The sequence below is a fragment of the Dermacentor andersoni genome, chromosome 1, assembly GCF_023375885.2.
Source record: "Dermacentor andersoni chromosome 1, qqDerAnde1_hic_scaffold, whole genome shotgun sequence".
Classification (NCBI taxonomy): domain Eukaryota; kingdom Metazoa; phylum Arthropoda; class Arachnida; order Ixodida; family Ixodidae; genus Dermacentor; species Dermacentor andersoni.
In genome coordinates, this window is record NC_092814.1 from 315,265,090 (window position 1) to 315,281,481 (window position 16,392).

General features: G+C 47.9%; 1 protein-coding gene across 3 annotated transcripts in view; it reads left to right on the forward strand.

Moving 5' to 3' along the window:
* Positions 1-4,893, forward strand: part of exd (PBX homeobox extradenticle) — a 414,455-nt gene extending 409,562 nt beyond the window's left edge. For 2 of the 3 annotated variants that reach the window (XM_050196043.3, XM_050196045.3), the window contains one exon: positions 3,848-4,893. In XM_050196043.3, the coding sequence (XP_050052000.1) occupies positions 3,848-3,928 (81 nt within the window). In that variant the 3' untranslated portion in view covers positions 3,929-4,893. The remainder of the gene's footprint in view (positions 1-3,847) is intronic. The other variant, XR_007602826.3, reaches the window with a different exon arrangement.
* Positions 4,894-16,392: the final 11,499 nt, after the last annotated feature.

Sequence of the window (16,392 nt, forward strand, 5' to 3'; positions counted from 1 at the left end):
ACGTGCCTGACAGCCTCAGGAGCTCTGATGTCCCGGTATTCTTTCACGCGATCGATCGTTCCTGCTGCGCATTTTGAATGTCGACAATGTCACAACCTGCAAAGGCGATGAGTTTTTCGTTTAGTGCGTTTTTGTGAGAGCCCCGCAGAAAGTGCCGACGGGCACTCATAGATCACTCCCCTGCCTACCGCCGCTTCCACGTTTGACAGCCTGCGAGTAGCTGAGCCTCGCGTCGACTTTTGAAGCATGCACCCTCAAATCTCCTAAGTATAGCGCGCCCGCGCACCTACAAGACCTTGTTTCTCTGTACGTTCATGGCAGTCGATTTGTGGCAGCCGTTTGGCGACTTTTCCAGCGCTGAGAGCGCCCTCTTTACCTTCGGTATGCTGGTTTCTTTCTCTCTGACCGCCACCGGAAGCGCGTATACGTGGAGCGGATAGCGTAACAGCGGCGCCGGAGGGTCACGGGGCTGTTTGGCACTGCACCATTTCTGCCTCTAGGCCACGGCTTCCTACTTCCGGCGAGGCACATGAGAAGCAGGCGAGGGGATCCTGTCGTCCCAGGCCTCCCGTTATCGCCCTCGGTGTTACTAAAGCTCAGCACAGCTAGTACTGTGTTCCATGTCGTTGGAGTTCCATGCAGTGCGGCGGACCGTGCTCGCACGAAAGCGGACTGCGCCAGCGATCGACACGTGTGCCGCTTTTCTGTGTCAGCACGGCAGACATGACGACGTATACGCACGCGCCTTCGATTTGGCTAGCACTGGTGGCCACAGGGAGATAGCTCCGTTGCCGTAGCAAGACCGAGAGGTTACAACCTATCGTTCGTTCAGCTCGGGATAGTTCGTGGACAATGCTATAGCATTGTCCACATTCCACACAAAGCTATAGCTTTGTGTGGAATTATTTGCCACTGAGTGCCTCTCAACCTGCCTCTGCAGTAATCCTGCACGACAGTTGGCCAGAGAAGGGATAAAAAATTACAGCCATAGCCTAAGCAGTTGTATCGCTCATTTGTAAGTGCATCCGTTCTATAAGCACAGGCATAAATCCTAAGTGCCATGCGCTGGCGTGATGGTAGTACACATAACCTGAATGTTATGCATACGTAAATATAGGGCTCTTACTCGACATTCCTTGAACTAACTGGTGCTTTTCCCTTCCTCTTCTTCGCGCACTGAACTTGTACGACAAAGTTCGATTTACCGTTCGTATCGCCAGGCAGTGCACATATTGTAGTCGTGGCACTCATCGCCTGGTGAATGGTACGGCAGTGTAGTGAGCCCGTTTTTGCAAAGTTTGCATCGACGCTCCGCTGTGAGAATTCGTGTCAAGTGAAAACTACAGGAATTTATAAAGTGCTACTGGCACTTTATAGGTGTCGCACTCTTCGTAAGCATTAGCAAATGTCCTAGCTACTTTTTAAGCTCTTTGTATATTAGGTAACCGATTCGCATGCCTACTAGGGGCATATTTTAATCTGTTGCTCTGCCCATTCTCGACTGCGCTGCACGGAACTGGCGCTTATGAGTGTGTGTGGGCCGACACCCCTGCCGTAACCCGGTTTGGAAATGAGGCTGGCCGGCGCAGTACTTACTGCGCGATACGCCGGCGGGGTTCGGAGGTGAGGTGACAGAACTAGTGGGGGGAGGGGGGGGGGGGGACAGAGGTAGGTTACGCCATTCTTCGCCGCAGTTCCTTGCCCCCCCCCCCCCCCCCCCCGTCACCTTTGTCCGCTGTGGCCAACGACGACTACACGGTGCTGAGAAGATGAGGAAAGGAGGCGGCGTAGGGAGATTTGGGAAGGAGGGGAACGCCGTGGCTTATCTCGGGAGTCCAACAACGGCCGGGCCAGCGTGAAACGGCAAGGAAAAGGGGAGCGGGTGGCACCCCGAAAAGAGAGGTGCCGCCGCTTGGACCCACGCCATCTGGCCGCTTGATAACGCGGCGCCTGCTGCCTACCGCCGCCCTAACGTAATGGCGCTTCTCTCTCGGCGCGGCACTCCTGGCTGGGGCCTGATACGAAGCCTGGCGCGGACTTTCGAGGGCAGAGGGAGGGCTCTCGAAGGATGGGATACGGCTGTAGCCAAGGGAAGGGGACCGAGCGATGTGCCGAGTCTTCTTATATGAAGGGCTCCCTTGTCCTCCGCTCGGGAGAAGGAGGCCCGCGCTAGCGGTGTCGGCGACAGGACTCCGCGGCCGTCGTCGAGGGGACCTCTGCGGGGATTTATGAGCGCTGCGCCCCCGCCGTATCGAAAACGGCTTCTGCCGGACGATGCCTGTGCGCCTTCCTTTTCCTGCTCTCAGCCCGCGCGCTTCCTTGGCCGGAATCCGGCAGACCGTGGGGGATGACCGTGTACGCCTCTGAGAGCGAGGCCAGGGGCCTCGCAAGCGCTTTTCTCGCGCTCCTCTTAACCTACAACTGCTATCTATTGGCGGCGCACTCGTGCCCGTAATTTCTCGTGTGCGCCCGCGATCACAGCGTCCTCTATATGTCGTCATTCTTGAATGCAGCGGCGTTCTTTATCTGTCTTTTTCTTGAAATGCGTATTACGCGCTCGCGATGTTATTGTTTCACAAAGCAAGCAAGAAAATTGCATGTGCGTTTCTTAACAGTTAATGACCAAGGGTGCTTCGTACTTTTGCGACAATATAGAAGATTATTTATGGCGTAAGTTTTTTGATGCTCTCATAGTGTCAAGTTCCGCATGCGGCTGTCCGAACCTAACATTCCGGTACGATGCCTTTGTGCCGGTTGAACAGCCACAGCTTTTTTTCGCGCTTGAAGGCGCCGAGACCTGGGGTGCTCTGTCTATTCAGCTATATTGGGCGTGAGTCTACGATAACGCGAGCACAGATCGTGAACTTCGGGACGGTCTCGGCCTGACAAGTTAAAATTGCACAGGGGAGCGCCGGACGCGCCGAACGATTTGATGCGTGCTTTGGACTCGTTTGAACTCTGACGGGCAGTGGTTCGACGCTGAGACCCGTCCCGTTGGGTCAGCTTAGGGGGGCGCATATAAGGGCATAGAAAACGTTACTCAAGAGCAATTACTTTCCAAACCGTGAGCACCTGCAAAATTATCCAGGTAGCATTTGTGCAGCAATTCGCAGCATCACACCTTTCACTGGCTCGTCGTTCTACGAGCAAAGGGATACACACTGTCGTTATTGGTTACGAACCCCATGACAGTGGGGACTACGAATGTGTGCATTTCTCGTGACGTTCACTCAACGTGTGCCAGCCACTAGTGTAGGATAAAAAATCCGAGGACACCTAAGCACTTCTTATGAGCTGCGAATGCGAAAGCATCAATGTTCATTTGAACGCCGCTGAGCGGTCCTTAGAGTTATGAGCTCCTCGCGGGCATAGCGCGAGCGTTGAGACGCTTGGCGCGTTTTGATTTGACCTTACCGAGCCGCAGTTAGAACGCAGGCGAGAGCTTGCGTGGCCAAGGAACGCGCGGATAACACAGGCTTGTGAGAGCGAGGGTGACGTGCGTCGCTGTGATGTCCTCTCCCCTCACGCAGCATCTGGCGCGTGAGGAGAGAGGGCACCTGTACTGTACTGGAGAGGAACACCTGTACCAGCAGGTGTTCCCGCGTCGAGGCGCGCTCGTGCCGTCGCGTCGCAGTCAATGGGGGAATTTAGGTGCCGTTTTGCTGCTACAGACGCCGGCTTTTTCGCTCAGTGAGCCATTTGACGCTTTCGAACCAATAATTAACGTGCAGCTAGAATTAGTACGGCGCGTCGCGCCATACTAATCTTTCCTTTTTTTTTTTGCTTGCGTTGAAAAGTGTCATCGTGTCCTAATTGTGTATTTGTGTGTTTTTCTCCCTCTTTGCAGCTTCCCCACGGGGTGCGCGCCATGGCCTACAGTCCGCCGCCGCACAGTGACAGCTCCACGCCGCTAAGTCCCCCCATGTGAGAGGAGCGCCCCGTCCTCCTTCTATCCCACCCACTCTCACCGGTCGTTGTCGTCGTCGTCGTCGTCGTCGCGAATGGAAAAACAAAAAACAAAAACTACGAAACCGTTCTTCATCTCTCGTTGTGCGCCATCCTCGAGCGCGCGCCCTTCTCATCATTATCCGTCTCTGGAGTGACGCGGCGACCCTTGGCTTCGCTACGAAGACGCTGATCATATATATAGGGCACGACGAAACATTAAAAAAGGCGAGAGAGAGAGAGAGACAAAAAGACGATTCCGCGGAATGGACTCTCGGGTGGGCGGCGTTTCGGCTGGACTGTCGTAGTGGTAGTGCTGTATACGTGCGGGGTGGAGTGTAGGTCACGTGGCATCTGGCTTTTCCGAGCCAGGTGAGTAGACCACCAGTGCTGATTAAGGGAGCGCGACGGAGACGAGCAGCATGCACGTTGTCAGCAAAGCATGGCGGCCGTTCAAGACGTGCGGACTGCTGGAGCACTTTTCTCATTGACATACATGTGTCGTAGGTTTCGCTGGGCTTTTCGGCTCAACGTGATCGGGGGTGTACATATTGAACAGACGTGTGCGATTAGCGTAAAAGTGATTGCAGATTTATAGCGTAACATTGCGATTCGAATGAAATTCCAGATGATCCGTGCAAGTCGCGCTATCTACAAATCGGCACAACCGCTACGGAAACATCACCTTCCGTGCGTAGGTTTAGGTCTGGGTTGTTTAGTTCTCAGTGTTATAGAAAGTGGATTTCTCCGGCCATTTGTTTCTTTTTTATTGCGATAGCAATTATATGGACACTCCAAACGCATTTGTCCGGTTACCGTCGGCGTCGCCGTGAGGTTCCTTATGAGTGAAAGCGTGTGAGGGTGAGCCGGCGAACGCGGTTCAGTCTCGTGCACAAGCAAGGAACGCCGCCCAGTTGCGTGGCGTCTCCTGCGGTGCGCGAGGCAGGGGGGGGGGGGGGGGGGCAGGCGAGGGAGAATAGACTTTTATCTCCAGCGGCTGCTAGGGTGCTTCGATGTCCTCCTCGCCCGCCGCTGCTTACATAGGAGTGGTGCACCAGGCAGACGAAGCCCGCGGTGCGTCCATGCGGAGAATGCTAGGCCGAATGGAGCACTTGTCGTGAGACATGATACGAGTCGCAATTGTGAGCTTTCCTCGCGCCTTTGCTACAATCCAAAGAACGCGTGACCAGACTCCACTGCAGGAGTAGGTTTCCTTTACATTGACGTGGCGCGAGCAGCCCGAGCCGGAGGCCGAATTCGCAAAACTTTATGTTCGTAACAACTGCTTGCGATTAGACGGGAAGCCTCGCAATTAATATGTTTGCTATCATGATTAGGCGGCGCCTATGCTTATTAACCGCGCTTGCGTGCGAACAGCTTTGTGAATTCGGGCCCATAAGTTTCCATGAGCTGTAAAAGCATATTCCAACTCTACAAACTGACTCGTACCACTTGTAGCGGGTCGCACGGAAGGTTCGTTTTCGCTACCGCCGCTCAGCGATGAATTTTTGCGTTAGAAGAGGGGTGTTTCCGATGTGGTAGCGTTGATTGACCGAAGCTAACGTTGCCGACGCGCTAGCACCGATCACGAGTGGGTTAGATGTAAGCTCGTTTGTTTTTTCACGGAACGTTGCTCCAAATTCATGGGATAACGATTGGTTTTACTATCGTTTTCCCTTGATGCCCAGTCCGCACTGTGTCAGGCGACGCAATTGAGACCTTCCCATTGAGTGTAGCGGAAAACTCTGTTCCATGCTTCCTTTGGTGGTCGCAGATAAAAATACGCAGTTAGCGTGGTTCCCTAACCACGCCGGTAAGCTGCGGTAATGTCTGCTGTTCCTGTGTTCGGTTCGCCGGATATGTCCAGCTAGGTGCCACGTGACCTGCGCCCGCCTCATTTGTCCATTTCATCCCGAAGCGCCTCTCACCTCTCGTGTGTGGTGGAAACGAATAAACGAAAAGAAATACAGATGGGCAAAAGGATGAAAGGGGTCTCTGGATTTATTTTTTGCTGTCCCTCTATCTCGTCACGAACACACGCTTACACATAAGAGCAGGTCTCCTGCAGACGTCCCTGCCTGTGCTCGCATTACTATAAAAGCGCCTGGCCATGAGACGCGCAGTACGTCTGCACGAAACCTGCGTGCGATAGATTTCTGTTCTTTCTTTTCAGCGCTCCCCAAGAGTTGGTGTATAGTGATACGAACCTAATATTACTTCGTCAGACATAACGAACTGACAAGCCTCTAGCAGGCGTCATCTGCGCCAGACCTTTTGAGAAACGAATGAAGAGCGCCGGGGTGTAAATTGTTTTATGGTTAGTCTATCGAGGCAGATGAAAAAAAAAGGAACTATGCAGATCCCACGCACTGTGGGAATGAACGTTATGCAAGGTACTTTGAAGGTAGCTGACTGTCTAGCCTCGTTTGAGGTTTCGCAAAGTGGCACTACATGGCGGCACTACATGGCGAAACATGTCGAAGTTAAGCAAGGAAGTATGTGTGGCGGGGATGGAAGGGAGCGGGGGGAGGCGGATTGCCTGAAATAAATGTCGGTGAGAGCGAGGGGCAGGCGTCTTGTTACGGAGTGTTCAACTAAAGCGCGCATAGTTTTCTTGCAATGACCGACCGTGTCGCAGTGAATATCTGACGTAAGCATGCCGACATTGTCATTATCGTCGCGAAAATATTTTGGTGGGTTCATTTTTCGAAAGAGGAGGCGCGTGTGAGAAGAACGTTTCTAGCGCGCCATGATCGAGCTCAGAGAGTCGAACATTTTTATTGTTGCTGCGGCCGTATACGTATCCCTCCACATTTAGAGATACGTCTGCGCGAACACGTCTGTACTATAGACTAAATATCTGTAGTGTTTCAACCTGACGTATACGTTCTACCGTTAACTCAGTTCTGTGGACGTAGAGGATAACAACAGCTCCAGTGGACGCATCTTGCGACGCGTGGAACCGCACCGTATTTTCACTACGACGAGCGACTATACCGGGTGTTTCAGCGAACACTTGCTAAACTATTTAGAAATTGCCTGTGGCAGGTAGCGCAGTTCTAGTCCGTGAGCTGGTATACTCAAAGAGGCGGACATTACGCGCACAAGAAATTAGAATGCATAATCGACTAATAAGAATTCACTAATTAAGTTTTTAATTACCTTATGGCACATATTGCAATTTACAAATTCTATCCGGGGAGTTCGCTAGGCGATAGATCCACTTGGAACGACTTCTCAGGATGACACCAGTTTCGAGATGTTAATTCCCGAACTTTGCGGAGAAATGCACTGGCGTTCCAGTTACTTTCGTGCTTCAATGCATAAAACGGCGTTTTGTTAAGTAAGCGGAACGACAGCGCATTTCTACCGCAAGTTTGACGGCGCATGTCTCGTAAAGGGTGTCATATACACAATTCTTTTCGAATGGATATGCCTAGCAGTCTTACCCGCTAGAGTTGTTAAATTGCAATATGTGCCGTAAGGTAATTGGTTAAGAACTGAACGTTGTTAGTGAGTTGATTATTCAATTTTTTGTGCAAGTAACGTCCGCTCCTTCGAGTAGACCAGTTCGTGGGCTAGAATTGTACGTGCTGTCTGCCATAGGCAATATAAAATTTTTTGAAAGTGTTCGCTGAAACACCCTGTGTATGTTCTACTTATGTACAAGCGTCAGTATGTTAAGCTTCACAGAGAAATATTTGGCTTCTTCTTGCGAACAGAATGTTTCCAATACGTTATTGAACAGAGCTCTGATTTTCCCGTTCATCTTTAGTGTTCGGAATACGGTAACGGGGATAGGTATACGTAAGACAAGCTCTAACAGTAAATATTTATATTTAGCCACTCCATGTCCATTTTAGCGTTTATGAAATGTTCGACGGCAGAAGATAAGCTGGGGGCGCTGGCTTGTGACGATGCAGTTTAACGGCGTCTTAAAAACGTTTTTGTGTTACCTAAATATTCTCGCAAAAAAAAAAAAAAGTAGGGATATACGTTCATGACGCCGACGCGTCTAGCCATCGTAGTAGGTCATTGCAATAAACAGTTCGTGTACTCTGGTTAAACTCAGCGTTGCAATATGTCCCCAGTAACACTGCTGCTCACGTAGGTACCTGTGGTGTTCCGTAAACGGCAGTGTGTATACAGACGGTATAGAACTCTCTCACGCCATTGCCTTGGGCCTCGGGCTGTCGATCTGTCAAATTATTTGGCATATGCAGTTGCAGCTACGCTTCTCACAAAAGGGTGCACTGTGCTTGTGAACGGAAAATTTATTCACGATGCTCGGAATAATAGAAATGACTCACGACTCCTGGTACAAGCATTTCGCGGTGCAAAGGTAAGTGCTTCCCTAAGAACTTTCACAAGTCGAGATAGCGTGCGATAGAACCGGGTGACCTGCAGAATGGCGCTGCTCCGATCTGTGCTCTTCGCTTTGTGACTGTCACTGCAGCGTCACTTGGCCTGGAAAAGGGGAACAAATTCAGACACACTTGAAACGTTTCGAATACGTCTTGGTCCCAGTTTGAAACTCCCTCATTTGCAAGTGACCCAAAACAAAATGTGTTTTGGAGCGCTAGCATTTCAGGAGAGTACATCGGTCAGTGTGTTTGTGTGCTTCTCGAGTAAAATTTGTCGTTTCGCTTTGGAAGTGTAGTCTACAGGGTCATCCAATGTTAGTGGAAACGCCTCAGTAGTATTCAAGCCCACAGTATGGCCTATATATATATATATATATATATATATATATATATATATATATATATATATATATGCGAGCTGTCATTGCAACTATGATTGGTCATGAATTATTGCAGTGTCATTTTTATGAGTAGACGCGTGCTTAAAGCGTCAAATCTAAATTTTGTGGCATAGTCTTTCTTTGAAAGATGCGTGCTTCGCATTTCGAATCGTAGATTTATTTTTTCTGTGATTTGCGAGAAATGTTAGGTTGCATCGGAGTGAATACTAACGAGGTTTTTCTGACAACAATGGACGGGCCTCGCACATTTGCTATGCAAATAGTGCCTGCTATGATTAACCCAGATCTTAGGATGACATGTGTGTGTGTGTGTGTGTGTGTGTGTGTGTGTGTGTGTGTGTGTGTGTGTGTGTGTGTGTGTGTGTGTGTGTGTGTGTGTGTGTGTGTGTGTGTGTGTGTGTGTGTGTGTGTGTGTGTGTGTGTGTGTGTGTGTGTGTGTGTGTGTGTGTGTGTGTGTGTGTGTGTGTGTGTGCGTGTGTGCGTGTGTGTGTGTGTGCGTGTGTTTTAAATATAAAGGCCGAACTCTTGCCACTTAAGTGTACGACAAGCTCCATTCGGCGAAGTACACGTATGCATGTTTTCAGTGTGTGCATGCAGTGTTGTGCAGTGACTGCTCGTCTCGGTTGGAGCAAGGGGAATTGCAGGACTTACAAGTGCACATTTGAGAACAAATCGAGTGCTGCCGGCAACTCATTTGGCGGCACCAGCTGCTGGTCACACATTTGGCCCTATTTCCGATGTCATTTCGTTCTGCTCGATGGAGCGCGACCTCTTTATTTGTACCCAAGCAAAGTGATAAGCGTACTCCGTCGTCAAATATATGTACACGAGAACTCTCGAAAATACGTATACGCATGGCGCTGGGCACCGATTGAAGATTTTGACGCGATTAATCGGAATATTTGCAGCGATGAATGGTTTACTCGATTCTGTGATTTACAGGTGAGCTTCATAAAATCAACTATTTTTGTGCGGAATAACTTTGCAGAAAAACCAAACCGCAATATTTCAATCGACAGTTGTCTTTACTATCACGCCAGCGACATCTCGTTTGAGTGGACATAGTGTACCAAGCGTATCGAACTCGTACACAGTCCGAAGTCTAGCTGCAGTGATGACCACTTGCCCGCTTGACCCGTTGGAATGGGGGTGCACGGGCTGCATGTCGCTCAGACTTCTGAGCCACATGTGACGCCTTAATCCTAACATTTTAGCTTGCTCTGTGGTTCCCGTCCCTGCTGTTAAGCAGACGAAGCGAGTACTACGGTACCAGTATTTTGCTCACGCGACCTGAATCGGTTAGTCGCGATCGAAAAAAAAAATTCGCGGTTAAAGGGTTAATGGAGTAATCGTAAGGTTAATCGGTTAATCGCCCGGCCATACAAGTTAAGTAACGCCTGTTACTACCACAACAGAGCTTGCCAGCGCTTAAAGGTCCATTAAAGCAACTTAAAGGTCCTACTGTCTTTTAGCGGTGTCGCGGCCACCTCATGTTTTAAAGCGTGTTCGCGCTTGTGTATTGTATCTGATGTGCCTGCTAGTCTTGGGAGCTGATGTCGAGCCTAACCCGGGACCCATGACCAAGGCTCAAGAGGAAGAGCTAGACCTTGTGGCTGGCTCCATCTTACGTGTTGAAGCTAGTAATTCAGTACTTCAGGAATGTGTTCACAAGGTTCTCCAAATTCACGTAGAAATAAAAGAAAAATGATTTAGAAAAACTGACAAAGCGTGTGCTTGATCTAGAGCAGAAATTTGCGGCCCATAGTGAACAGTGACGATGGTCTCGTAGGTGTACAAGAAAAAATTCTTCCAGGCGGTTCCAGGCGGAAGAAAAATTCTTCCAATTGTTCCAGGCGGTCTATAATGGTCTCTTTTATGGTATAACAGATTCGGTGAGGTCTGAAACTCGAGAAGAGTCAGAACGACTCGTAATTTTTGTACCGAAAAACGTGGGATTACTGTGACGTCAATCTCGAGAGCACATTGTGTGGGCCGCTTTTCGTCTGGGAAGAAGCGGCCTATCGTAGCCAAATTTGTTAATGCGAAGGACGTTGAACTGGTTCTGGGCCGAGGCTCTAAGTTGAACAGTAATTTAAGCGTCTCGCGAGATTACTCGAAAGCCGTTCGTGAAATGCGACGGAAGCTTCTCCAGTTCTCGCGAACAATGAAGAAAGACGGGGATCGAGTATGCGTCGTGTTTTCAACAAACTGCTTTTGAACGATGACGTTTACGAGTGGAACACCAACGAAGGCCGAGTTGTTCTTGTTTCCCGGCGCAGGGATTAATGATATTCCTCCTTCGTTTCCTTAAGCTCAGGTTCACATACCAGATCTCCAGTAAAATTGCAGTGTAGCGCTGATAAAATGTGCCCCTTTTTATACACCAACGCTACAAGTGTTGTCGCTGATGGTATTGCACTCTCATCGCTCATCCATTCCTTCCAGACTTATTTAGTGTAACTTACCGAGACCTGGCTTAGCGACACCGTTCAAAATAGCGACATCTTTACGAGTGCATCCATTTTCAAGTTTTATCGCTGTGATAGACAACAGCGTAGAGGGAGCGGAGTGCTCGTAGCGATAAAGGCCGAATTCATTGCCGCACCCGTCATTCTCGAGTCTTTTCTCGAATGCGCTTGGATTTCCTTGAATGGGTGCTGCATTTGGTGTGGTCATTGGCCTTTTTTGCTGTCCACCAGACATACCTGCTGCGTCTTCTGATGAGTATCATCGAGTGCAGAGCGAGGTGTGCGCGCTTTTTCCGAATTCGGTTATCATATTTGGGCATCTCATTTTTTCCAAATATTGATTGGTCAACGCTCCCCGTATCCGCCGCGGATGCAGCCGCACTTTCTTTTCTCAGTCCTTCTCTGGACTTTTCATTAACACAACTCATTAGTCAACCAACTCGATCCACTGAAACTCCTGCCATTATACTACACTTCGTTTTAACTGACAATCCTGGTATACTTTCCTACATAACTCGTGAAAAAGGCATCACTGGCCATGATGTTATCACTGGATGCATTAACTTTTGCGCTAGCAAAAGGACAATTACCAAAAAGAAAAGATCTTATGGTAAAGGCAATTTTCACGCTATTGACACTAAATTAACAGCTTTTTCAGATCGATTTCTGGATGAGTTTCATTCGCACTCCATTGAACAAAACTAGGTCCTTTTTAAAGCCACCTTCAGTCATCTCATCCTATGTTATCCATTTCCTGCAAAGGCAGCTCTCCTTGGTTTACCAACAAGCCTCGGCGGCTTAATAATAAAAAAAGAGACTGCACAAGCAGGCCAAACTGATTGGTCTCGCGAGTGCAGATGTTAAATACAAAGCGTGTGAAAAGGCTTATAAGGCACTGCTAAAATCTGCTCGCCATAACATTTTTTCTCACGATTTACCGTCCATGCTAAAATATAATACTGGTCGGTTTTGGCGTGTAGGGAACCCTGGAAGCCATGCTGACATCAGTCTTACTGATTCTAGTAGTGTTCCTATCCCCGATTCAGATTGCGTTCAACTTTTTAATGAAGCATATGTAACAATTTTCGCTCATGAAAACGTTAACTAATTGCCTGCATAATGGGCATTAGTGGGAATCTCTACGCACGAGGTAGTCATCAGTGAGCCTGATGTTTTATCTCTACTAACCAATCTGAAAACGTCTAGTGTCGTTCTAAAACTGGTACAGCGCAACATACTGTTGCGCTGTACCAGTTCTAGAATGCAATACCAACTCGCCCAATCCTCAACCCTAGTGAACTTCATCTAGTGCCGATCATCTAGGCTTCAATAATAAAATTTTACAGAATACATCGCATAGTATTTACTCCATGTTCACCGCTTTTATCAGCTGGCTGCATTCTTTATGACTGGTGCATATCTAAAATAATACCCATTTTTAAATTAGGTGATCGTGCTTCTCCGCTTAATTATCGTCCCATCTCCTTAACCAGCACTATTTGTAAATTACTCGAACACAGTGAAGTCATCAGTTTCCTGAAGACTAAAATTATTTTCAAGCAACAGCACGGTTTTCGCAAGCGCTACTTATGCAACAGCCAACTTGCCGGATTTATTAAAATGCACGTACTTATAGACGCTGGGTTTCAAGTGGATGCAATATTTTTTAGATTTTTCTAAGGCATTTAATCGCGTTCCACGCCATAAATTGTTGCTTAACTTTCAGAACTTAACATTCACCCTAATATAATTGCATGGATCACCAATTTTCTCTCATGTCGAATTCAGTTTACGTCATTTACCAATTCTAACTCATGTTATGCTGATGGTACGTCTGGAGTTCCACAAGGTAGCGTACTTAGACCTTTACTCTTTCTAATTTATATTAATGATTTACCCAGTTGCGTGACGTCAAAAATTGTACTATTTGCCGATGATTGTGTAGTTTATCTATGTGTAACAAGTAACACTGATGACCGCTTACTACAGACTGACCTAGATGGGATATGTGCACGGTGTTGTAATTGGTTAGTGCCATTAAATATTTCCAAAACTAAACTCGGGTCTTTCACCAATAGACCACCAATTCCAACTACTCCCTCGATAACAACGCTTTAGAACTCACCGCAACTTACATCTACCTTGCTATTATTCTTCAGTCAACATTATCAGGGAATAATCATATTAATCTTACCCTTGCCTCCACTAACCGTACTCTCGGACTTCTTAAACATAACTTAAAAGAAGACCCAATGCATATTAAAAAAATAGCGTATACCACTTTAATCCGTCCCAGACTAGAATACACGTCTGTGATTTCGGATCCCAAACAAACTTATATAATCAGTAACATCGAAGCTTTGCAAAACCGTGCTGCGGGATTTATTATTATTATTTTTAGATTATTCACGTTACACTAGCGTCACCTCATTAAAGAATAAAGCTGAGTTGGACAACTTATTACTTCGCCGTAAAATTTGCCGCCTATCACTTTTCCATAAACTTTATCACAAGTTTTCACTTCCATGATGGTTTCTTTCAGTCACCACCAGTCATGGATCGTCACCCAGTTATAGAGTTATATGGATGGTCACGTCATGACCATCCATATAAAGTCAAACGCATTAACTGCCAGTCACCCCATTATGCATATTCATTTTTACGTACCACGCACAATAGCTGAATGGAACGCCTGATCATCAGACTTTGCCACGGAAGCCGACTTAACCAAGTTTCAAGATCTAATTCGCTCTCGACTTGCAACCTAATCTTATTATTATGATCATTTCGAGACTTTACAGCGTTTCTTCTTTCTTTTTTTTTTTGTTCTCTTACAGTGTCTGTTGATGTTTGCTTTTCATTGCCTTATGTTCTCCTAATATGTACTAATGTCTTCTGTGCAATATTTGTGATTCATCTTGGATATTACCTATGTTTTCACTCTATTATTATTTTGTGCTTCCTTTTTTGTGTAGTAGTATCATCATCATTTATTGGACCCTTAAGGACCTTTTACAGGGTATTACATAAAGGGGGGGGGGGAGTCATCATAGACATACACAAGTCAAAGATGTTACAACAAGAATGATTGAAATAACGCAGGTTAAGTAATGCCGCAAAACAAAATAGGAGTACAGGTGACTTCAAATGCAACAACACTTGGAATGAAAAGAGAAATCGTTCAATTGTAATTTCCGAAATGCGAAAGCAACCGCTCTTTAAATTTTTCAGGATCATGCTCCATGGCAATTGCATCTGGGAGTTCATTCCATTCCTGGATTGCTGTGCGTAAAAATGATTTATTGAAGGCAGAAGTTGATCCATACAGGCGCTGTAAACTGAGAGAATTGAACAGGCGTCGTGACGAACATGCTGGTGCTAGAAGAAGTGATTCGCGCAGATGTTGAAAATGGTAGTACAGAGAGAGAGAGAAAGAGAATATTTAATGGCAGAAAGGTGGAGAGGTCGGCCTGAGTGAAATGCCTCTAGCCTGCTACTCGACGCTGGGGAAAGGGTTTGGGGAATAAGAGAGATAGGATGTGAAGAGGAAGGAAGGTGGTGGTATGGTGAATATGATGAGGGCTGTACAGCATAATGTTTCTGTGTAATGCGTACGTGTACACTTCACAGCACAGCACAGTCATCTTCGCGGGCAGAGGTAAAAGTTACTGTAGCGTAGCGAAGAGACTGTCTATAGCGTTCATAATTTTTGCCGCTGTTAGCGCCACTGGCGTATTTAAACCGGACAGTAGCAGCTGCAGGGCGGCGATTATTTGTCGCAGCATGGCTTAGATGACAGAGTCCGATGGTGACACCTGAGTACACTGTCCTTGCTCGCGCTGGCAGTCTGAGGCCCGTGCGCGCGGCGGTAAGCGTGGCCATACATTCGGCTCCGGGTTTGCGCGGCTCGCTTGAAGCAATGGTTTGGAGAGATCTATCGATGCCGAATCAATTACTTTCTGCTGGACCTGCGGAATCGGAGCCAGGGAGCTCTCGTCTGGACCTACAGCTTGTCCACGCCGACGACGCGTTCGTCTCCTCCGGTGTTGCACTGACGCTGCCGCCTCCTTATGGGACATACTTGTCTTGCTCATTTGGCTCAGTATTTTTTTCTCCTTTTTCTGTTTAGGACAATCCTTGGAATTGGCCTCGTGGGGTCCATCGCAATTCGAGCACTTCATATGTCTTTCTGTGCATGAAGATACGTCATGGCTGCCGGCACAGCGGAGGCATGCCGTCTGGCCTGTGCAGACAGCGCTGACATGGCCTAGCTTTAGGCACTTGTGACATTGCAATGGTCAGGGCACATAAGGACGAACCGGGTGTCTCACGTAGCCAACCTTGACATGATCAGGTAGCGTGTCTCCCTCGAAAAGAAGCTTGACGCTCGTCGAGCGACCGAAGCGGTGAAAATCGATTACCTTCACTGTTGAAGACTGTTGGCTAGCTCTTCGTCGCTGATGTCAATCACGACATCGGAGATAACACCTGCCCTAGTGCGACCACTGTGCACGACGAACGACCGGACTTCTATGTGTCCTAATATGCGCACGGTTTTCAATTTTTCTAGGGCGGCCTGCGTCGCTACTTCCACTGTGACTACATTTTTCTTCGTGTTGAAACGCACTTCGTTAATTCCTTTCGGAGCCACATTACCGAGGTAGGTGTTAAGAATCTGTCTGTGTACAGCATTTAAATTCTTAGAGACGTCGAGTGGCACAAAAGCAATCCTGTAAGTCGGAGTAGGCGGTCCGTTGGGGCCCTGCTCACTCACGTCTTTGGTCGTCTTGCGGTATTTTCTCTTCAGTCGCTTGCCCTCCACGACGGTGTAGTCGTTGTCGGAGTCCATTGGCTCGCTGTTGGAGAAACAGGAACCGGATGTCTCCATGACTACGTTACAAGCCTTACAATATGTCCCTGAGAGACGCAGTGCGAAGAGGCGTGCTCGACGATAGTGGTGGCGTGTCGTCTGCCATCGCTTCGGACGACTTCTCGTCCAAGAAGCACAATTAAGCCTCCGCTATGACAAAACTAGCGCAGCAAGGCAGGAAGCGACGCTTGCTCGGATGACTTCGTCTTCGTCCTCCAGTACAACTTGAGGAATAAGCATAGACGTGCTATCTTGCGTCGATAGACTAATGTGGGTAGATTGAGCGATGACTTAATACTACTGATACTAGTTTTGTAGTCATATTTTGAAGATATGAATCGAGC